The 23103-nt window shown below is 47.4% G+C and overlaps 1 protein-coding gene and 1 long non-coding RNA gene across 2 annotated transcripts in view; both read right to left on the bottom strand.

Annotated features, from left to right (window-relative positions):
* Positions 1-23103, bottom strand: part of LOC136394926 (uncharacterized) — a 199618-nt gene that overhangs the window by 118784 nt on the left and 57731 nt on the right. The window lies entirely within an intron of this gene.
* FAIM2 (Fas apoptotic inhibitory molecule 2) overlaps positions 13175-23103 on the bottom strand; it is a 33372-nt gene continuing 23443 nt past the window's right edge. Inside the window, exon 12 of the mRNA XM_066368742.1 lies at positions 13175-16679. Coding sequence (XP_066224839.1) covers positions 16530-16679 — 150 coding nt within the window. The 3' untranslated portion in view covers positions 13175-16529. The remainder of the gene's footprint in view (positions 16680-23103) is intronic.

Below are 23103 nucleotides of genomic sequence, written 5' to 3'. Positions count from 1 at the left end.
CTTATACTTTCATTCATCTTCTTTCAAATCCAGTGGATTTCCTGAATTCAAGAATTTTGTAAAGTATGTTTAGGACAATGTTGCTGAGGCAAGGTCTTTGAAAGGAAGCAGTAGGTAGAGGACTGGACTGCTTTAGGGTTCCTGGGAGGCAGAGTTGCTGATGATGAAACTGGGAAAGAGTGGACTGGGAAGAGGACATAAGATCTATCTCCTGGCCTGACCAGGCGATGGTGCAGTGGATAGAGCGTCAAACTGGGTTGCCGAAGACCCAGGCTCGAGACCCCGAGGTTGCCAGCTTGAGCGCAGGCTCATCTGGTTTGAGCAAAAGCTCACCAGCTTGGACCCAAGGTCGCTGGCTCAAGCAAGGGGTCACTCAGTCTGCTGAAGGCCCGCGGTCAAGGCACATATGAGAAAGCAATCAATGAACTACTAAGGTGTCACAATGCGCAACGAAAAACTAATGATTGATACTTCTCATCTCTCTGTTCCTGTCTGTCTGTCCCTGTCTATCCCTCTCTCTGACTTTCTCTCTGTCTCTGTAAAGAAAAAAAAAAAAAGATCCATCTCCTGCAAAGGATGCCAAGGGAGGACGAATGTGTCAGGCTTCCTTGATCTCACAGAATCAAGTCCAAAGTCCTTAAATCAGAGCTTCTAAAATGCAAATGAATCACCCAAACCTTTTCTTTCTTCTTTTTTTAGTGAGAGAGAGACATACAGGAACAGAGAGTGATGAGAAGCATCAACTTGTAGTTGCGGCACTTTAGTTGTTCATTGACTGCTTCTAATATGTGCCTTGACCAAGTGCGGGGCTCCAGCTGAGCCAGTGACCCCTTGCTCAAGCAAGTGACCTTGGGCTCAAGCCAGCAACCTTGGGCTTCAAGTCAGAGACCTTTGAGCTCAAGCCAGTGACTGTGGTTCATGTCTATGACCCCATGCTCAAACCGGCAACCTTGCGCTCAAGCCGGGGACCTTGGGGTTTCAAACCTGGGTCCTTAGCATCCCAGGCTGACACTTTATCCACTGTGCCACCACCTAGTCAGGCCCAAACATCTTCTTAAAATGCAGATTCTGACTCAGGAGGTCTGGGGTGAGCCAGGAGTCAGCATTTCTGTCAAGCTCTTAGGTAATGCCAAAGCTCTGGACCATGGAGCATGCTTTAAGCTTAAGATGACCCACAAGGTCCCTTAAAACTGACCGCTTGTCTATTTCTTCAGCTTCACATCCTCTGCCCACTTCCCATCCCATTCCAATGTCTCTATTCCAGCCCTGCTGAGCCACTTACAGTCCCCTGGATGGGAGCTCCATAGCCTTGTACATGCTGTTCCTGCGCCTGGAATCTACCTTCCTTCTCTTCATCCACAACCACTCTCCTACCCCATGAGTGTCCTTTTTTCTTTTTTCCCTGCTCTGCATGTCTTTTTTTGTGAAGACATTGTTACCCACTGTCCTTCAAAAAGAGTGAATATTTCCCTTTCTTTATGTGGATATATGTCTATTACTCCTTTTATCATACAAGATTGCAATTTTTATTTTATTTTTTTACAGAGACAGAGAGAGAGATAGATAGGGATAGAAAGACAGGAACAGAAAGAGATGAGAAGCATCAATCATCAGTTTTTCGTTGCGACACCTTAGTTCATTGATTGCTTTCTCATATGTGCCTTGACCGTGGGCCTTCAGCAGACCGAGTAACCCCTTGCTCGAGCCAGCGACCTTGGGTCCAAGCTGGTGAGCTTTGCTCAAACCAGATGAGCCCGTGCTCAAGCGGGTGACCTCGGGGTCTCAAACCTGGGTCTTCCGTATCCCAGTCTGACTCTATCCACTGCGCCACTGCCTGGTCAGGCAAGATTGCAATTTTTGATTTACTAGGAACTCATTGAAGAAAGTGACCATGTCACATCTTTGTATCCCCAGCATCTGGCATGGTGCTGGCAGCTAAATAAATGACTCTTAAATGAATGAATGCTTGTTTTATAAAGAGGGAATAGGTTCTCAACAATGTATAGTTTTGCACAGAGGACAAAGAAATAAAATTAGGGTTGAGGTAAGGATACTCGATGTGTCAGGTGGGTGATATTGGTAACTGTCACTACTGCCAATTTCTTTTCTACCTTCCTTCCTTTTCTCCTTCCCAACATTTTTCTCTACTCTTTTATTTTTTGAAATTTTCTTTACAGTATATATATATATATATATATATATATATATATTTTTTTTTTTTTTTTGTATTTTTTTCTGAAGTTGGAAACGGGGAGGCAGACAGACTCCCGCATGTGCCCGACCAGGATCCACCCGGCATGCCCACCAGGGGGCGATGCTCCACCCATCTGGGGCGTTGCTCTGTTGTAACCAGAGCCATTCTAGCACCTGAGGCAGAGGCCAGAGAGCCATCCTCAGCACTCGGGCCAACTTTGCTCCAATGGAGCCTTGGCTGCGGGAGGGGAAAAGAGAGACAGAGAGGAAGGAGAGGGGGAGGGGTGGAGAAGCAGATGGGCGCTTTTCTGTGTGCCCTGGCCGGGAATTGAACCTGGGACTTCCGCACGCCAAGCCTACGCTCTACCACTGAGCCAACCGGCCAGGGCCTCAATTTGCTTTTTTTTTTTTTTTTTTTTTTTTTTATTTTTCTGAAGCTGGAAACGGGGAGAGACAGTCAGACAGACTCCCACATGCGCCCGATCGGGATCCACCCGGCACGCCCACCAGGGGCGACGCTCTGCCCACCAGGGGGCGATGCTCTGCCCCTCCGGGGCGTCGCTCTGCCGCGCCCAGAGCCACTCTAGCGCCTGGGGCAGAGGCCAAGGAGCCATCCCCAGCGCCCAGGCCATCTTTGCTCCAATGGAGCCTTGGCTACGGGAGGGGAAGAGAGAGACAGAGAGGAAGGGAGGGGGTGGAGAAGCAAATGGGCGCTTCTCCTTTGTGCCCTGGCCGGGAATCAAACCCGGGTCCCCCGCACGCCAGGCCGACGCTCTACCGCTGAGCCAACCGGCCAGGGCCCTCAATTTGCTTTTATCTAGTTTTTCCTCATGCTAAAACTCAGGCTTTTCATTTTTTGGTAGAAATGATAAAAGCAGATCTCATCAGATTTCACATCAAACAGCACATAGTGTCAAGTATTTGTGTTGTAAACTGATTCATGATTAAAGTAGAATCTATCATGTTTCTCTGCTATGAAGTAACCATATTTCCTTTTGTAATTAAAAAGTTATCTGTGAAAAAAATCTATGCATATGAAAAGATACTAAATATTATTGGTCATCAGTGAAATACAAATCACAACCTCAATGAGCTACTACTTCACATCCACAAGGACAGCTAAAATACAAAAAGACAGACAATAACAAGTACTAGTGATAATGTAGAGAAATTGGAAGCCTCATATATTGCTGCTAGAAATGTAGAATGGTGTAGCTCCTTCAGAAAACAGTTCCTCAAAGAATTAAATTTAAGTACATATGACCCAGCAATTCTACTTCCAGATATATACTCAGGAGAAATGAAATCATGTGTCCACACAAAAGCTAGCACACAAATGTTTATAGCAGTGTTATCCATATGGCCAAAAGTGAAAACAATCCAAGTGGCCATCAATTGGTAAATAAATAAAAAGTGGTATAGTATATTTATACAATGGAAATGTATTCAGCTACCAAAAGGTATGAAATACTGATACATGCTTCAACATGATAACCCTTGAAAATATTATGTTTGCCTGGTCTATGGTGGTACAGTGGGTGGAGTGTCGACTTGGAACACTGAGGTCGCTGGTTCAAGACCCTAGGCTTGCCTGGTCAAGGCACATACAACAAGCAAACAATAAAAGTGAAGCAACTGTGAGTTGATACTTCTTGCCCCCACCTGCTCTCCTCTCTCTGTAAAAGAAATAAAAAAAATTAAATTTAAAAAAAGAAAATACAAAGAGTTGATGTTTCTCATCTCTCTCCCTTCCTGTCTGTCTGTCCCTATCTGTTCCTCTCTCTGACTCTCTCTGTCTCTGCTACAAAAAAAATAAAATAAAAAAGAAACAATATGAAAAAAAAAGAAAATATTATACCAAGTGAAAGAACTTAGTCACAAAAAACACATAGTTGTATTATTCTATTTATAAGAAATGTCCAGAATAGGAAAATTTCTAGAGATAGAAAGTAGAGTAATGATTGCAAGGGGTCTAGGGAAGGAATTAATGCGACTGACTGTTAAATAGAGGAAAGGAGCAGAAATGTTCTATAAACATTGTGGTGGTGGCTGTACAACCCTCTGAATATACTAAAAAAACACTAAGTTGTGTATTTGAAATGGGTGAGTTACATCGCAATAAAACTGTTTAAAAGAAAAAAAATAATGTGTGTGGTGATAAGGTTGAACTACATAAATATTCTGTTTCTTATCAAATGTTCACCTAAAATTTTGGCATCCATCGATTCTTGTTTGAATCAATTATTACTTTGATTATTTCAAAATTTTAATGTTTTAAAACTTATTATTGTTTTTATATTTATTAGTTGGCATTTAACTTAAAGGAGAGCCATTAAATACATTTAAAACATTTAAAAATGTTTTACTTTAATAATAATTTGTAATTTGCTTTTGCATTTAATATTATGCTATACTGTGACTCTATGTTAATATTTACCTATCTCATCATTTTTATTTTTACTTTTTTCCAATTTTTATAAGAATTTATTTGAGCCAAACTGACGACATATCCTGGAGAGCAAAAGCTCAAATGCTCCCCATATCATCATTTTTAATGGCCACTTAATATTTCACAGAATAAGCATATCACAATTTGTTAAGCAGTCCCTTATTGTTTAATATTTATGTTTATAAGTATTAATGCTTATGTTTCCAAATTTTTCCCTCTTATGAACAATATTGCAATAGACATCCTTGTATTCTTTTAGCATTTGTCCAATTATTTACTTAGGATAAGTATCTAGTATCTGCTATCTATTCAGAGCCAAAGGGTTTCTACTTCTAAAAGTCACTAGATACTATTGCCAAATTATCTTCCACAACTGTTTCCCATACACAGATCTAATCTAATCTTATCCCTCCTCTACTTAAATCATCTTCAGTGTTCTTACTACCTGTGGATTTAGTTCCCTCTCCTTGGCTGAGTATTACTCAGTACCTCATAACTTGATTCCTCTCTGCATTTTTTAATGTTTTTTTTTTTAATTTTAGATTTTTAGTTATTTATTTTTAGAGAAAGAGAGAGAGCGATAAGGAGGGAGGAGCAGGAAGCATCAATTCCCATTGTGCCTTGACCAGGCAAGCCCGGGGTTTTAAACCGGCGACTTCAGTGTTCCAGGTTGATGCTTTATATACTGTGCTACCACAGGTCAGGCCAAAAATTATTATTATTTTTTTTTAAGATTCCATTTCTTGAATTTAGAGAAAGGATAGGGAGAGGGAGAGAGAGAAAGGATGGGGGGGATGGGAAGCATTCTCTTGCTTCTCGTATGTGCCTTGACCGGGCAAGCCCAGGGTCTTGAACTGGGAACCTCAGCATTCCAGGTCGACACTTTATCCACTGCACCACCACAGGTCAGGCTTCCTTTCTGCATTTCAACCTCTTCTCTCTCTACTCCTTTCCATCTCCCTGTGTTCCAGTTACACCAGACAACTTGCTATTTCTTGATTTTTAGAGAGAGAGGAGTGAGAGAGAGAGAGAGAGAGAAGGGGGAGGAGCAGGAAGCATCAACTCCCATATGTGCCTTGACCAGGCAAGCCCAAGGTTCCGAACCGGTGACCTCAGTGTTCCAGTTCGACGCTTTATCCCACTGCGCCACCACAGGTAAGGCCAACTTGCTATTTCTTAACTCATTATAACATTTTATGCCACCAGGCCTTTGTTCAAGCTGTTCTCTTCATCTGAAAGGGCTTCTCTCTTGTCTGTGCAACTAAAATTTGCTCGTCCTTTAAGACCCAGCTCAAAGGCTTCTGAGAAGCCATATTCCCCATCTAACCATACTAGCATGGCATTTACCACATTCCAGTTACATCCCTGCCATCTCCATACCACTGTGCTGAGTTTTTTGAGGACAGGGTTGGCATGTGTTGTTGCCTGCTTGACATTCAACTTTCTTCTGGGAACCATACTCTGATTTTCCTTTGGAGAAATATCTCTCACCTCTCTCATTTTCATCAATGAATGTGGCTCCAGGGTGACCTACATCCAGTCAGACAATGCATCCCACCCATCCAGTACCATAATGATTGGTCCAGCAGAGAGTTTCTGAGCCAAGGAGGACCAATCAGAGTCAACCAGGAATTCTGCTAGAATTGCTGGGCCAGAGAACTCTTGGAACTCACACAATAGCACTTTCATCACATTCCATTGGCCAAAGAACTTATGGCCATTGTTTTAAACTGCTTCCTTTTATCCTCTGGCCTGAATATATGCAAAATCTCTTCAACCCCTTCCCAAGACCCCCAAAAATCCCATCCAATTACAACATCAGGTTTAGGCTTGAGGTCCAGAATTACATCTAAACCAAGTCTGCGCATTTGAGGTTCTTCAGGTTCGGTTTCTTGGGTAAGGCTGTTTAATCTGAAGACTTCAGAACTATAAAGACAGGTTATTTACTCCCACTCCCCTACACACAACATGCACACACACAGAGCACACAGTGGTGGGACAGGCATAGGACAACTACAATAGAGGTTCTGGTCAAAATGGAGGAAATGAGAGGTGCAGAGTAGACACTGGTTAGAGCAATTCTGAACTCCAGCTGGACACGTGTTACCAGTTCCTGGACTACTGCCCAGTATTGCTCCCTGACAATGATTCTTTGTGGTGCCTTTTTTTTTTTTGTATTTTTCTGAAGCTGGAAACCGGGAGAGACAGTCAGACAGACTCCCGCATGCGCCCGACCGGGATCCACCCGGCACGCCCACCATGGGGCGACGCTCTGCCCACCAGGGGGCAATGCTCTGCCCCTCCGGGGCGTCGCTCTGCCGAGACCACAGCCACTCCAGCGCCTGGGGCAGAGGCCAAGGAGCCATCCCCAGCGCCTGGGCCATCTTTGCTCCAGTGGAGCCTCGGCTGCGGGAGGGGAAGAGAGAGACAGAAAGGAAGGAGAGGGGGAGGGGTGGAGAAGCAAATGGACGCTTCTCCTGTGTGCCCAGGCCGGGAATCGAACCTGGGACTTCTGCACGCCAGGCCAATGCTCTACCACTGAGCCAACCGGCCAGGGCCTTTTTTTTTTTTTTTTTTTTTTTTTTTTTTTACAGAGACAGAGAGTCAGAGAGAGGAATAGATAGGAACGGAGAGAGATGAGAAGCATCAATCATCAGTTTTTCCTTGCGACATTTTAGTTGTTCATTGATTGCTTTCTCATGTGTGCCTTGACCAGGGGCTACAGCAGACCGAGTGACCCCTTGCTTGAGCCAGCGACCTTGGGTCCAAGCCTGTGAGCTTTGCTCAAACCAGATAAGCCTGCGCTCAAGCTGGCGACCTCGGGGTCTCGAACCTGGGTCCTTCCGCATCCCAGTCCGATGCTCTATCCACTGTGCCACTACCTGGCCAGGCATCTGTGGCTCTTAACTCTGCTCTCTGGCCTCTTGGTTTTGCTTCTGAGTCATCTTTTTTGTCCCATAAGAAATAGGCTTTCTTGCTTCTGAGTGGTTTTTTTCAGTCTGCTTACCCTCATAGAAGTTCAGGAGTCCAGATATTCATTTTGCACTGTTTCTGTTCCTTTCAGTTTGAACTGATGGTGCTTCTAGCTTCTACTAATACAACTGTCTTGAAAACTTTGTCCTTTTTCTTGACTCTTATTGGGAAGCATTCATTAAACAAGGTCACAAATACAATTTTTTTTTAAGATTTTATTTTATTGCCTGACCTATGATGGTGCAGTGGATAAAGCATAGACCTGGAATGCTGAGGTCACTGGTTCAAAACCTGGGGCTTGCCTGGTCAAGGCACATATAGGAATTGATGCTTCCTGCTCCTCCTCTCCTTCTCTCTCTTTCTCTCTCTCCTCTACAAAATGAATAAATAATATATTTTTAAAAATATTTTTATTGATTTTTAGAGAGAGGAGAGAGAGAGAGAGAGACAGAGAAAGGTGGGGAAGGGGAGCAGGAAGCATCCATTCCTAGTTGCTTTTCTTATGTGCCTTGACCAGGCAAGCCCACGGTGTCAAACCAGTGACCTCAGCACTCCAGGTCTATGCTTTATCCATGTGCCACCATAGGCCAGTGTAAGGCCATGAACCACCATCATGGCCATTCACATGCAGGTTTGCATTAGATTTGGACAGACAGTAATGAAACAATGGAGCCAAGAACTGGTGGGTCATTAGCTTTAATCCTAGCTTGCACCCAGTGGGCAAGTAAAAACACACTGGACTCCAAAACCCACTCATTCAGTGCTCACAAAGCTACTGACTTATCCGAGTTTCCTAGAATCATAGGTTTCTAGCTCACCAGCCTTATTCACTGTTTCCCATCTCCTCTCTGCACAAACTCTGCACAAACTGGCTTCTCCCTCAGCACTCCATCATCTTGGCTGCTTCTCCTGGCCTCCTCTACATGGCCTTTCTCTGCTCTCCTCTCTGCTCTCTCCTCTAATGCTAATCTCAGCAACCGAGAGAGCAAGCTCCCGGTCTGCCCCCACTTAATAGTGCAGAAATCAAAACCTTTAATCCAATATACAAAATAGGGAAGTCTCTAATACAAAGTCACTTATCTGAGGCATGATGGGATTGTACCACCCCACATCAAAAAGTGTGGAAAAGGCTTAGTCCTAAAACCAAGCCCTAGGCTACAAGGATCCTGCCTGCCCACAGCCTGCCCCCAACACACATTAATATCACCTGGGCGACGAGCTTCCACGTGGGCAGCACCATCTTTAACAAAGTGAGCATAATATATTTTATCTGCCCAACAGTCAGGTTAAAATCTCTTGAAGACAAGGGCTTCTTTATCTTGGACCCCCAGTGAAGCTGCTGAGGGGTAGTATCTTTTAGAACCTTAGGCACGATGTGGGGGGTAGAGGGTATTGTATTGAGTGGGACACTTGAAACTAAGTCAACACAATAAATTAAAAATAAAAATTAGCCCTGGCCATATAACTCAGAGCATTGCCCGAAGCACAGAGTTTGCCTGTTTGATCCTGGGTCAGGGCACATATAGGAACAGATTGATATTCCTGTCTCTCCCTCCTTCCCACTCCCTTCCTCTCTTTAAAATCAATTAGGAAGGAAGAAAGGAAGAAAGGAAGGGAGGGAAGGAAGGAGGGAGGGAGGAGAGAAGAGAGAGAAAGAAAAAAAAAGAAAAAAAATTTAAAAAGGAACCATAGCCTGACTAGGTGGTGGCGCAGTGGATAGAGTGTCAGACTGGGACATGGAGGACCTAGGTTTGAAACCCCGAGGTTGCTGGCTTGAGCGCAGGCTTATCCAGCTTGTGTGTGGGCTCACCAACTTTAGCACAGGGGCGCTGGCTTGAACATGGAATCATAGAAGTGACCCCATGGTCGCTGGCTTGAGCAAGGGGTCACTTGCTCTGCTATAGCCCACCCCAGTCAAGGCAGATAGAGAAAGCAATCAATGAACAACGAAGGAGACTAAGGAGTGAAACGAAGAATTGATACTTCTCATCTCTCTCCCTTCCTGTCTGTCCCTATCTGTCCCTCTCTCTGTCTCTCTCTCTGTCTCTGTCACAAAAACAAAAGGAACCATAGAACCCTTCTGTTTAACAGAATGGCTTTGCAACAGTTGCCTTTTACCTTAGGAGTACTTCGGGCTGTCTGAAACCTTAGGTTCTTTGGCCTTTCTGAGGTCCTAACAAAGGATTTTACAATCACACCTTTGCCTTCATCCTTATGAGAAAACCGGTTTTTCCCTGACAGTACCCTGGATTTTATCTTTGCCCCGAGGCCTTCATTACTTTGAGAATTCTTTGCTGCTGGAAAGACTGTCGTGGGATTTTTACATCTCCTTCAAATTCTGCTTTAAAACAGAACAATTCTTTCTGTAGGTTTTCTCTGTTTCTTATGAGCCAATATAAGCCAGTTGACATTTTCGACATGCTGCCTGGAAATCTTCTTAGCCAGACCCATCAAATTCACTTTTTCTATTTTTCACATTAGTGTAGATAGGAATTTTGCTAAACTTTCTCCTACTATGTAACAAGAATTTTTGTTCCTCCAGGTTCTAATTACATTTTCCTCAACTTTCCTTTGACCCTTCACCCGCGGTCTCTTTGAGGCCCTTTCAGCTTTCCCTAACAGTATCACTGAGGCCTTCCAGGCTTCTCCTACCACTACCACCTGGTGCCAAGACCAATGCCATATGTTTTAAGTTCTGTATGACAATGCCTGGCTGCCAGATTCCAAACTCTGTTCCACTTATTGGTTGCCGCATAGCAAACTACTTCAAACTTAGTGGCATAAAACAACCACCATTTTATTATGCTCACAGATTCTGTGGATTAGGAATTTGGACAGGGCACATAGGATGGTTTGTCTGTATTCCTTGAAGTCTTGGGTCTCAACTGGAAGACTCAGATGGCTGGGAGATAAGAATCTCCTTGGAAAATGACTTGTTTCCTCACATGGATGCCACTAGGTAGGCATGGCCGGGGGAGCGCACTGAGCTGGGTCTCTTGGCTACAGCACCTGCACACGGCCTCCCTAGCATGGAGAAAAAGGAGCTAACAAAGGGGCATAGAGCTATTGAAGGACAGGGTGGGGCTTGCTCTTTCTGGTCTTCCCAGGAAAGAAAGCAGAGACCTTGGAGAAGGTTTGACGATAGTAGGCTGGGAAGAAAGTTTCTCAGCCACCTGTGTGGGGAGGGGAAGGGAGAGGGGAAGGGGGAGCATGATCCAGACAGACTGGAGTGAAGGCAGTGGGAGGGCACACCTGGGCTGGATCTGGGCAGCTCAGCTCTGGAATTTCCCTGGGGGCCTGGGGATGGGAATGAAGAGCCTTGATGTGAATACCAGCCCAGGGGTGTTGGGGACAGGGGGAATGTGCACAGAGATTACCACTCAAAAAGGTAGCTGCCAGTAGGGAGTGGATGGTATAGTGGATTCAATAGTGGCCACCCAGAAAAGTGTCTGAGTCCTAACCCCTGGTACCTGTGAATGTGACCTTTTGGGGATATAAAGTCTTTGCAGATGTAATGAAGGATCTCAAGAAGAGATCACCATCCTGGATTTACCAGTGACTTTATAAGAGAAGGGGAGGGAGAGTCCTATCAGAGAGACTCAACGAGTCTTTATAAGAGAAAAGAGAGGGAGAGTCCTATCAGAGAGACTCAAAGAGTCTTTATAAGAGAAGGGGAGGGAGAGTCCTATCAGAGAGACTCAAAGGAAAAGGCCAGGTGAAGATGGAGGTGGAGCTTAGAGGGCAGCCACTAGCCAAGGAGCACGAAGGATGGCCAGCAGCCACCGCAAGCTAGGAGAGAGGTATGGGACAAGGCTCCCTCAAGCCTTCAGAAGGAGGCTGCCTACTGACTCTTTCATTTCAGGCTTCTGGCCTCCACAGTTGCAGGAGAATAAATTGTTTTTATGGGCCATGTTGTTTGCGGTGATTTGTTCCAGCAGCCTTAGGAAACTAATGAAGACAAAATGGGAAGACAGATATGGTGAGGCTGAAGGGCTGGTTGGTGGCAGGGGGGCGAGCGAGCCAGTGTTACCAGTTTTGCCCACCCCCTGCTAATTTAGACCCGAGCTGTCTTTTCCACCAGTTCATGCCCCTAGGTCTTTCATACACTTCAGGCCCTGATCCAGAGGCTCCCCTTTCCGCTGAGCCACATCTCCTCAGCACTTGCTTCCCTGCTGGGCAACATTAAAGAGCATTTACTAGGGATTCTCAGCAAAATGGTCTCTCCCGCAATACCCTAAGTGTTTTCTCCCTCTCCTATCTCCTGCTGTCTTTGCAAATGCCTTGTACACAATGGGTGCTTAATAAATGTTACTTACTGTCTCTTCAGCCTCTCATCTACTGCCCAGCTCCTTTCCCTGTTCCAGCTGAATTTATACCAAACCCTGTCAGAGGCAAGGATAATGTCTCCAATTGCTCCAGTGTGATGTGTCCCCCTCCCACACTCCACCCTTCTTCAAAGGAACTTGGTAACATAATCAGCAGCCCATGTGTCTTCCGATCCTACTCCCAGTCATTAACTTGTGTATAAACTTGGATAAGTCACTGTACCTTCCTCTTAGTTTCCTTTTAGATTCAACAGAAGGGTTGGCATAGATTCATTCATTTATTCATTTCTCCATTCATTCAAAACTTGTTCATTAAGACTGTGCCATGCCTGACCAGGCAGTGGCGCAGTGGATAGAGCATCGGACTGGGATGCAGAGGCCCCAGGTTAGAAATCCTGAGGTCACCGGCTTGAGCGTGGGGTCGCTGGCTTGAGCCCAAAGGTCACTGGCTTGACCAAGGGGTCACTCGTTCTGCTGGAGCCCCCACCCCACCCCCCTGGGTCAAGGCACATATGAGAAAGCAATCAATGAACAATTCAGGTGCCGCTACGAAGAATTGATGCTTCTCATCTCTCTCCTTCCTGTCTGTCTGTCCCTATCTGTCCCCCTTTCTGTCTCTCACTAAAAACAAAACAAAACAAAACAAAACTGTGCCATAAAACCAGTGAATTCAAGGGTGAACAAGACACAGTTCATGCCTTCAAGGAGCTCCCATTTTATAGAAGACGGAAGGAGTGGTTAAAACCCAGCTAGCATGGCACAGGGCATGAGGCTTTGAGGTGGGAATGGCCAGTAGGAAGGAATGAGATAAACCTCATAGGACAGGTGACTTAGAGCTGCTGCTCTTGGGGATTCTGCTAGGTACAACAAGCTTTCCTTCTAGAGAAACAAGTTTTGAGTCAAAAGAATAATCTTCTAAGGAACTGTGCACAAAGGAGCAGGCTTCTCTGGAAGGCACCCTGATGGGAGAAGCTTCTAGTAAGGCTGTGACAGGTGCCAGCGCCAGCTCTCTGGGACTCCTTCTAACTCTGGGGTCCCAAAAGCCTCTGCAAAGGGTGTTGACAGGAGGACCAGAGTCCCTTTTCCACATAAATGTGGAGAGTTAATTCACACTTAACTGCACTGGGAAAAGCAGCTCTGGTGTGAACCTTTTATCCTGGATCCAGTTACGCCTCACACACAGACTCCCTGAGCCATCTGAGGTGGTAAGCAAAAGGCAGGCAAAGGAAACAGCTCAGGTGTCATAATTGCTTTTATTCTTATCTCCTGTCAGTCACGGACAGGGAAGGTGAAGCCTGAAAAGGACAGCAGTTGTGTCTGAGGATGTGTCTCTGTCCTCAGACACTGGGAAGGAGCCCCAGGGCGGGGTGGTGCACAGTTGGTTACAGCAGACAGGTAAACAGTGGCCGAGAGATGCAGCAATCATTGGACTAAAGGAAAAGCTGGAGGCTGATGAGAGGTCTGGGGAGGTCGGGAAAAGCCAGGATTGGAAGGAAGCTTGCCCACAACCCCTGCCATAGGGCCCTCTGCTTCTCTGTGCGGAGCCAGGCCCTACTTTCCTCAGGCAGCCACAAAGAGGCAGCAAAGTGCTGGTGTGAAACCCCAGCCCAGGGGGAGAGTTGAGGCCTTGGGGCTTGTTCTAGGTGGGCCAGGGAGGGAGAGGCAGAGTCTTTCAGTGTAAAGGTGCCTAATCCTGACTCCCCAGGGAGGAACAGCAGAGGATGGAAGACCCAAGTTTCCTGGGGTTTCCCCATGTGATACAGAAGGCGGCAAGCATGCTACCTGGGAATTGGTGTGGAAGTTGGAGGACTTGCAGGTGTCCCCTCCCCCGCCATCCCCAATCTGCAATCTCCAGAAGATCTCTCGGTCTGTCTTCCCCTCAGCAGGAGACCTCTGACTTCACGTCACAGATGGTCAGATTGCTAGCTGACTTTAGCTTTATGAAATCCAACCTACCCCTTCCTGGGCCCAGTCCTACCCCTGCCGAAAATGCGTGGTGCGTCAGGTCCCCTCCTCCTCGGCAGCTTGTGGCACCTGCCCATTTTAGGTTTCTCAGGTTTCTCATAATCCCGCATTCCTGTTCTCCTGCCCTTCCTCCTTCCAAGACCCATCCAGGTGTTCCTGGGGCTCTTCAGGGCTCGGATGCAAGTGAAATGCTGGGGCCTCCGCCCTGACCGTGCTGCCTGCGCAGTGTGCCACAGGCCCTCTCAGGACCCAGAGCAGGAGACTCTGCAGCACACTCCACTTTGCGATGGCCCCGAGTCACCCCTTCATGTTGTTTATTAAGGGCTTGGCCCTCCCAACCCCCAGCTTTTGGAGCCTAGACTCAAAAAGCTCTCAAGTCCCAGTTTCTGTATAAACTATCCTAGGAAGAGGAGAACTTGGAGTGGATTCATTTATTCATTCATTCCTCCATTCATTCAAAACTTGTTTATTTAAGACGGTGCCATAGATCCTGTGAATTCATGGGTGAACAAGAGTCCCCTCAGAACCTGGGCAGGAGATGCGGAGAGGAACCGAAGGGGCAACTGAATAAGGAAGTTAGCGGATATACCTCTCCTGGTGCCTCTCTCGTGCCACCCTGGCCATGGTCTTCCTTCTTGCTGAGAACAAAAGTGAATTACAAACAGCAAGAAACACCTGCCTAATACTACATATAAAGCAATTAGGCTGGAGATGGAAGGCCAGGGTGGGCACCAAGGACAAATCCCTGGTGACGCGAGGGCCTGACCACCATGCAGCCTCATTCTAGCCCCACTGTTCTGTTAGCTACACTACCCTGAGCTCATTACCAAGCCTCTTGGTCACCTCTGCCATGGGGATGTGCAGAGTACCACCTTTGTAGGATTGCTGAAATGGATTCATTTAGGACAACACACAGTAGGCATCTTACCCATGCTCACAATTACTTTTATCTCTCATGTGACACTATCAGTTCCTGGTTCTTTATCTCCTCAAATACTCAAGATGAAACAAAACTTCAAATGCTTCTGCAATATTTCTTGAAAACTGAAAATAGGAAAAGTGGGGAAGGATGGGCTGGGAACACAAACAGCATACCTAGTCACCCTCCCCAGGGGCAAACAGGTCCCTCAGCATAGGGGTAATAGAAGTATCTGGAAGGAGAGGAATCCACTCAACCTCCCTGACCCCACCCGGTAACTTTCCACTGGCCTGAAGTTGGCTGCTAGCACGTGCTGGCAGCAGCTTTCCCCAGGCGTGGTCCCCTGGCCCCCTCCCCAACAGGGCCTGCAGGGGGCTGAGTGGCTGACGCACTCTCTGCCTGAGATCTCGGCCGCCTAAAGGCTGATAAGGAGACCTGGCCTCATCACATGGGACCAGCTGGAGGGACTGGCCTTGGCTGGAAAGCTTCCAAATTAGAGAGATGAGGAGATAAGGAGTGAAGGGGCTTAGGGACACTGTGTTGAGTGGCCAGAGAAGCTAGGGAAAGGGACATGAGCACAGCCAACTGAGGCCTCAGGAGGCCTGCCTAGGGATTAGCCAGCAAATGGCATTAGCTGGAGGAAGGTTTAAGTAATAAGATGTGTGAAAAGACCTAGGGGAAAGGCTGGGGCAGGGTAGGATTCCCTCTAGATGGGGCTGGCTCAGTTCTCAGAATCCTGCCTCTCTCCCTCCGAACACCCAGTGCTCTAGGGCACAAGCGCTCAGCCTCAGGCTCGTGGGAGCACCCTGGGGAGCCGAGAGAAGAGGGTAAGAAGAATAGATCTCAGGCCTGCCCATGCCACAGGCCTCCCAGGTGGATGCCTCCCGGTTGAGCTGGCGGCACTGCAAAGCCCAGAACTCCCAGTTGGCTGTCCTGAGCCCACCTCCCTTGGACCCCCAAAACAGGCTCCCACTTAGAAGTGGGACCTCCTGCTCCCAGCTCTTGCCCCAACAGTGCTCTGTCATACCCCGGGAGGTAGAGGCACTACCTTCCTATGCCTCTCTGGGTGCGCTTGGCCCTCACATTCCAGTCCCTAGAACAAGCCATCAGTCCCAGAGCTGAGAGAAGATGGGCAGCCTGGGACAGCCATACTGACTGCCCTTATCCCCACCACCACCCTGCAGAGCACCCTGACCTCATCTCCCAGCCATGCCCTGGCCCTTCTTTACAAAGCCAGACCTGGAGAGAAAGAGAGAAGGGTGTACTGGACACGGACAGTGTGCCCTAAGGTCACACAGCTGTGGCAGCCTTGGCAGGAATCTTGGTGAAGGTGTAGGCCTCAGCCAGGCTTCCTCGGGTCTCTTTCCCATATCTGAAATCCTGCTGACCTCCTCTCATTTGTCTCTTGGGCCCTCAAACCTAAAAGAACCTCCAGCCTTGATTGTCCCACGTTGGGAGATGTAACTAGGGGGGACAGGGCGGCAGAGGGCATGGTGTGACCTCAGTTCTGCAGGGTCTTTGCTGGCACAGATGCAAGCTACAGAAGGTGAGGATGAGGGACAGGCTGAGGGAGTAAGCAGGCTGGCCACAAGCTGGGCTAGGAGCTTGTTTATGTCTGGGCTTATATACAGGAGCACAGGGAGGGTCAGAGGACCAGCAGGGAGCATTCTCTAAAAGAACGGGGGTGGGGGGTGGGAAGGGCTTCTCATTCCCGGTTGGTGCCAAAAAACTGCAGGAAGAAGGTGAAGATGTAGATGATGTCTAGGTAAATGTTGAGGGCTCCAAAAATATACTCCTCAGGGCTCAACGAGTGGCGTCGGTTACCCATCAGCAACTGAGTGTCAAATGCCAGGAACTGAGGGAAGGGGAAGAGACAGGAAAAAATCAGAAGGTTCAGTCACTGTGACACTGATCAAGGGGGCCCAGTATTCCCACCCAGGCTTACTCCTGATTTTGTTACCATCACCTGCTGCCTGACTGCTCAGGGACCCTCCTGTGACAGCCCGGAACCTGGAACTTTCCCAATACTTTCTGTCCCTAATTTAACACCTATTAACTGAGCACCTGCTATGTACCAGGCATAGGAATATAGCAAAGAAAAATATATACAAGATCCCTTACCTCATAAACCTTCAGGTCTAGTGGTAAGTAATTGTTAGTATGACTATAACCAAAGCACAGGTTGCTAATCCCAAGGAACCTGACCCTGTGTGAGCATGGCAGGGAGTTAGGAAAGGCTTTGGAGAGGAGGAGACTTTAAAGGGCCTTCAAGCTGAGTCCTAGTCTTCTTGCTATTCTCTCAGGGCCCTGCTCTTAGTTAGAAGATAAACAAATGCTTAATAGAAAACAAGGAGTAGACACTTATTAGGTGCTTTACAGACATTAGCCTGCTTTGTCCTAATAATATTCCTACTGAGTAGGGATTCTATTATTCCCAGAGAAAACCTCAGCCCGGAGATATTAAGTATGAGCCTAAGGTTACACAGCTGGGAAATGGCAAAGCCAGGATTTGAACCTAAGCAGGCCTGCCCCAGAGTCCCCCCTCCATGTTTAACTATTCTGCTCTGCTGCGACAGACAGCACCCAGGGTTTGTGCCTCTTGCCAGAAAATAGGCCTTCCCCAGGGCACCTTCTTGGCCTACTGGACTATGAAGTTATTCCTGTAGAGACCACTCCTCTCTGCCACCCTCTGCCCCCTACTAGGCCTTCCCTCTGTCTACAGTGACTCCTCCACATAGCTTTTCTCTGGGGCCCCACAAGACAAAGTAGAACCCCAAAATAAGCAGCATATGAGCCTGGGCCTGGTAGCTCAGTTGGTTAGAGCATTGTCCCGAAGTACAGAGGTTGCTGATTTGATCTCTGCTCAGGGCACATACAGGAACAGATTGATGTCCCTGTCTTTCTTTCTCTCTCTCCCTTCCTCTCTCGCTAAAATCAATAAATAAATTTAAAAAAAACTTTTTTTAAAGTATCATATGAAATTTGACAAATGTGGTGGTGTACTTTTCTGCGAGAAAGAATCTGAAAAGTTCCACCAGCGTCTCAAAGGTTATGAACCAGTGATCCACATGGGATTGGAATTCTTTAAATCAATTCACATTCTTGTTAACTGGGCTGTGCCCGGCTCTTCCGTCACTTTTGCGTGGACCTGTATTCCTTGGGCCCTCTGAAACATTTATTATACGATAAATATGCAAAGGGCAAGGCTGATGCCAGCGACTTGCTGAGAACTGCAGAGAAAATGGGGAACACAAATGCCTGCCTTCAGGGGCTCACCGCTTAGCGGGGACTCTGAGATGATTACCATAAAACCCAGTAAATGTTATAATTCGGGTTGACTGGGTAAGAGGAAGGTGTCCCTGGGCTTTGAAGGATGAGTAGGAGTTTGCTAGACTGAGAAGGCATGGTACAAAGAGAAATTCAGTGTGCCAGGAGCAGGAGGGAAGGGAATGGAGGGAGGGGCCTGGAGCTTGCCTGTGAAGGTTGCACTTTACCCTGGAAGCTGGGGCCCAGCTCCCTTTCCTTCACCCCAGACACTGACTCCCTGACTCTGGTGCCCATGGTCCTTGGAGTTGCTTCAGGTGCAGCCCCATGGAAGCCTGTGAGGATCCCTGCCTCACTGCCAATGCACCCAGTGCACAGGGGACAGAGGCTCCAACAGGGAGCAACTTCAGCTGGTGGGTCATTGAAGCACGTCACCTCAAAGGTGGGGAGGTAGGGGCTGATTATAAATGCAGGCTTTAAAGTCAGGCTGATTAGATTCCAGTCTTAGCTCTGCTACTGACTAGCAGTGGAACCTTAGGCAAGGCACTTAGTGTCTCTGAGCCTGTGAGTCCACGTCAGTAAAAAGGGAATAGTGCTTCCCTCCCGAGGTTGTTGTGACAGGGAGATAATGCATGCAAAACGCCTGGCACAGTGCCTGACACATGGTAAGCACTTAATGAATGGTAGCTATTAATGTGGTTTTACTGTTATTATCTGTAGGACAGGTGCCCTCTTGAGAACGTGTGTACGCTGCTGCTGAGCCTCCAGTGTCTTCCGCGGCTCACCAAGGAGGCAGATATGTTACTAGGGGAAGCTGTGTGGCCTTAACAGAAGGAAAATGGGGGGCCAGGGCTGGGGGGTTCTGGGAAGGGAATGCCCGCCTCTCTGAGCTCAGTGGCACTGAGACAAGGGCACGAGAACACAGGACTGGAGCTGGGACACCTGGCTTTGAGTGCTGGTCTCATCCCTTAGCAGCCACCACCCACTTGACCTTAGTGTTCTTATCAAAATGGGACAGTGATAATGACCACACCATGGTGTAGTTTTGAGGGTAAATAGATGACAGTGTATATGGCATCAACTACTATTATTCTTTAGTATCATCTCACTCTGTTCTATGCTCTTTCTGAATTTGATTTGGATTCCCAAGTAAATTTTCCTTTTGTAGAGAGGACAAGCAAGGAGAGGGGCCGACTCCAATGCTGCAAGCTGCTCAGCAGTCCCAGCTGCCAGCAGAAGTTAATAAATTGCTCATCTGGCTTATCAATCAGTAGCTTGCTTGGTTGATTGCCCAGAGCCTGGTCACCCCTGGGCGAGCTAATGAAAATAAATCTCTCCACTTAGAAGTCTGGGACCTAACCAGGTTTGGGGGTGGCCCCTCCCCAAAGGAGCACTCACCCAGGAGGCCTCTCAGGGCAGCCAGCTGGCTCTTCTCTTGGAGAAAAGAAGAATGAAATGATATCTGCCTCTGCCCTTGGCCTATAGCCATGGGTGCTTATTCACGTGAGGCTCTCTGGGAGAGCCTGCCCCAAATTCAATCCTATTGCCTGCTACCACCCATCACTGAAATCTCATGCTTGTGAAGGCTTTTCATTCCTTTATTCCCAGCAATATTTATTGAGCATCTACTATGTTCTAGGGAACCTGCCTTCAGAAAGGCAAGTTACCTTTAGAAAACTAACAGTCTAATGAGAGCCAAAGGCACCATCAGAGATTACATTATGATTACGCGTTCATTATAGGGGTAAATTACCTACTAATAATCCCCCTAGGTGAGGTAAGCATCAGTAACTAATGTCTTGGTGGAGAGCAGGTATCTTCCTTACAATTAACATTTTAGTTGGCAGCTAAGATCCCAGTTGACAGCTAAAAACTGGGTTAACCACCAACACCTAAAAGTATAGCAGGTACTTGAGTTGGTAGCCAGCTGAAGACAAGAGCCTGCAGGAGAAGCACCTGTGGCTGGGATAGGGACAAGTGGCAGGAGTGCAACTAGGATGCTATTAACTGATGTACAAATAGTCCTTTTACACACTATTCTTTTATCGTCTCTCACCCAATTTTCCCTTGGAGATGGGTGTTACTGTCATTAGTTTACATATGAGGAAAAGAGTCTCAGAGAAAGTGACTGATTTGCCAAGTCATTTATCTAGTTGCTGAAACCAAATTACCTGTCTCATTCTGACAGAGATGAGGGTAGAGTGGGTTTGCTGGAAGGGAAGGGGCATGCACAGAGGCAGAGGCGCCAAAGCAAACTTTCCTGGTTCACTCTATCGGCTAGCGCTGAACCTGGCCAGGGCCCTCTGGCTACACACTCAGGCTGACCCTGCTGTGTACAGAACTTAGGCTTAGGTCTGTTGTTCTCCCAGAGGTAAGGCTGCGAGGGAGCCATGCCAGGGAAAGGCCAGCTCTCAGAGCCACCCACAAACAGGCGCTGAATACAAAAAGCTGGGCTGGCAATGTGTCGAATCAGCATAAAAACTAACACGTGGACCGTGTCCATCCTACAGAAATGCCAGCAGGAGGGCACAAAGCGGCACACCCAGGGCCGTCCACTGCAGTTTTGGTTCTAGCAGTGAATGCTGAGAACAACCCAAAACTCTATCAATGAGGGCTAAGTTAAACAAATTGTGGTAGCAGGTCTGAGGCACAAACATCTCTGACATAGGCTATTATAAGAAAAAAGCAAGTTGCAGAAAAATCCATATTAGGTGATCCCCTTTTATGTTAACAGACAAACCTCATAGGAGCCTATATAGAAAATATCTGTAAAAAAGCCTATAGCAAAATCTGGAAGAATTTTTTTTCTTTTCTTTTTTTTTTTTACAGAGACAGAGAGAGAGTCAGAGAGAAGGATAGACAGGGACAGACAGACAGGAACAGAGAGATGAGAAGCATCAATCATTAGTTTCTCGTGCATTGCAACACCTTAGTTGTTCATTGATTGCTTTCTCATATGTGCCTTGACCGTGGGGCTACAGCAGACCGAGTAACCCCTTGCTTGAGCCAGCAACCTTAGGTCCAAGCTGGTGAGCTTTGCTCAAACCAGATGAGCCCGCGCTCAAGCTGGCAAGCTCGGGGTCTCAAACCTGGGTCCCCGGCATCCCAGGTCGACTCTCTATCCACTGCGCCACCACCTGGTCAGGCTCTGGAAGAATATTGACCACAGTGGTTACCACAGAGGAAAGCAGTGAGGAACATGGTCAAAACAATGTTTGCTTTACCTATGTTATTTAAGATTTAAAAAAATGAAATAAAGGCCTGGGTCGTTGGCTCAGTGGTAGAGCATCAGCCTGGCATGTGGAAGTCCCAGGTTTGAGTCCCGGTCAGGGCACACAGGAGAAGTGCCTATCTGCTTCTCCACCCTTCTCCCTCTCCTTTCTCTCTCTCTCTCTCTCCCCCCTCCTGTAGCCAAGGCTCCATTGGAGCAAAGTTGGCCCGGGCACTGAGGATGGCTCCATGACCTCCACCTCAGGCGCTAGAATGGCTCGGATTGCAGTAGAGCAACGCCCCAGATGGGCAGAGCATCGCCCCCTGGTGGGCATGCTGGGTGGATCCCGGGCGCATGTGGGAGTGTGCTTGACTGCCTCCCCCGCTTTCAATTTGGAAAAAAATACAAAATAAATAAATAAATAAATAAATAACTGCATTCATATGTAATTAGAAAACTTAAAAAGAAAGGTTAAAGTTACACAAAAGAAGAGCCTGTGGACTCAGCATAAGCCTCTGTGACAGATGTTGCATTTTGTTCATCACGTAGCTGAGGAGACTGAGGCACAGAAAGTATAAATGCTTTGACCACTTTTCACAACCTGTGGCTTCTGATCCCAAGTCCCACTCTCTTTCTATCATGTGTTTTGGGGCCTGGTGCGTGCGTGCTTGCGTGCTAAGGATAAAAAGGGTGGGAAGAGATTGCAAACAGAGCTCATGGCCAAGAGCACTGCAGGCTTCCTGGGGGTGCAGGGAGGTCAGCCCACCTGATTCAGCCACCACTTTCTGGGCCAAAGGTGAACCTGGGCTTAGGAGATTCTTTAGAAAGAAACAACCAGTCTTAACTCTTGTGCCCCAGGTTGAGATGCAGGTCAGGGTGACGGAAGATGTGCTGAGTGGAGACCCTGGAGTGCATTAGTTGCCTGGGGCCAATGGCACATATTTCTCTTGTTTTTATTGACCTGGATGTCAAAAATTTAAATGACACAGATAACACAGACAGCTGCACGTAGCCCTGGGTCCTGGTATGCATCTGAAGATGAGCCACTGATGAAGCAGGGTCTGGCATGCATGTGAGCCAGACCTGGCCCAGGATAAAAGGGAGCACCGTACAAAGTACCCTATGAGAGAGCCTGTGGTGGTCCTACGAGGAAGGGCACAAGTCTAATACAGTGCTCAAGAACATGGACCAGCCCTGGCCGGTTGGCTCAGCGGTAGAGCGTCGGCCTAGTGTGCGGAGGACCCTGGTTCAATTCCCGGCCAGGGCACACAGGAGAAGCGCCCATTTGCTTCTCCACCCCTCCGCCGCGCCTTCCTCTCTGTCTCTCTCTTCCCCTCCAGCAGCCAAGGCTCCATTGGAGCAAAGATGGCCCGGGCGCTGGGGATGGCTCTGTGGCCTCTGCCTCAGGCGCTAGAGTGGCTCTGGTCGCAACATGGCGATGCCCAGGATGGGCAGAGCATCGCCCCCTGGTGGGCAGAGCGTCACCCCATGGTGGGCGTGCCGGGTGGATCCCAGTCGGGCGCATGCAGGAGTCTGTCTGACTGTCTCTCCCTGTTTCCAGCTTCAGAAAAATGCAAAAAAAAAAAAAAAAAAAGAACATGGACCAGAGAGTCACATAGATCTGGGTTCAAATCTTGCCTTTGACTTTAGGCAACTGACTACTATTAATAGGGAATACTTACTTATTGATCACTGATGATGTGCTGAGCACCTTCTACGTGTTCTGCGTATATTAATTCATTTTTAAAGTCACAACGACCTATGAAGTGAGTACTATTATTATCTGCATTTTACCGATTTAAAA

Source organism: Saccopteryx leptura, chromosome 2 (assembly GCF_036850995.1).
Source record: "Saccopteryx leptura isolate mSacLep1 chromosome 2, mSacLep1_pri_phased_curated, whole genome shotgun sequence".
In the NCBI taxonomy this organism is placed as follows: domain Eukaryota; kingdom Metazoa; phylum Chordata; class Mammalia; order Chiroptera; family Emballonuridae; genus Saccopteryx; species Saccopteryx leptura.
This window is presented reverse-complemented; position numbering and strand designations above follow the sequence as displayed.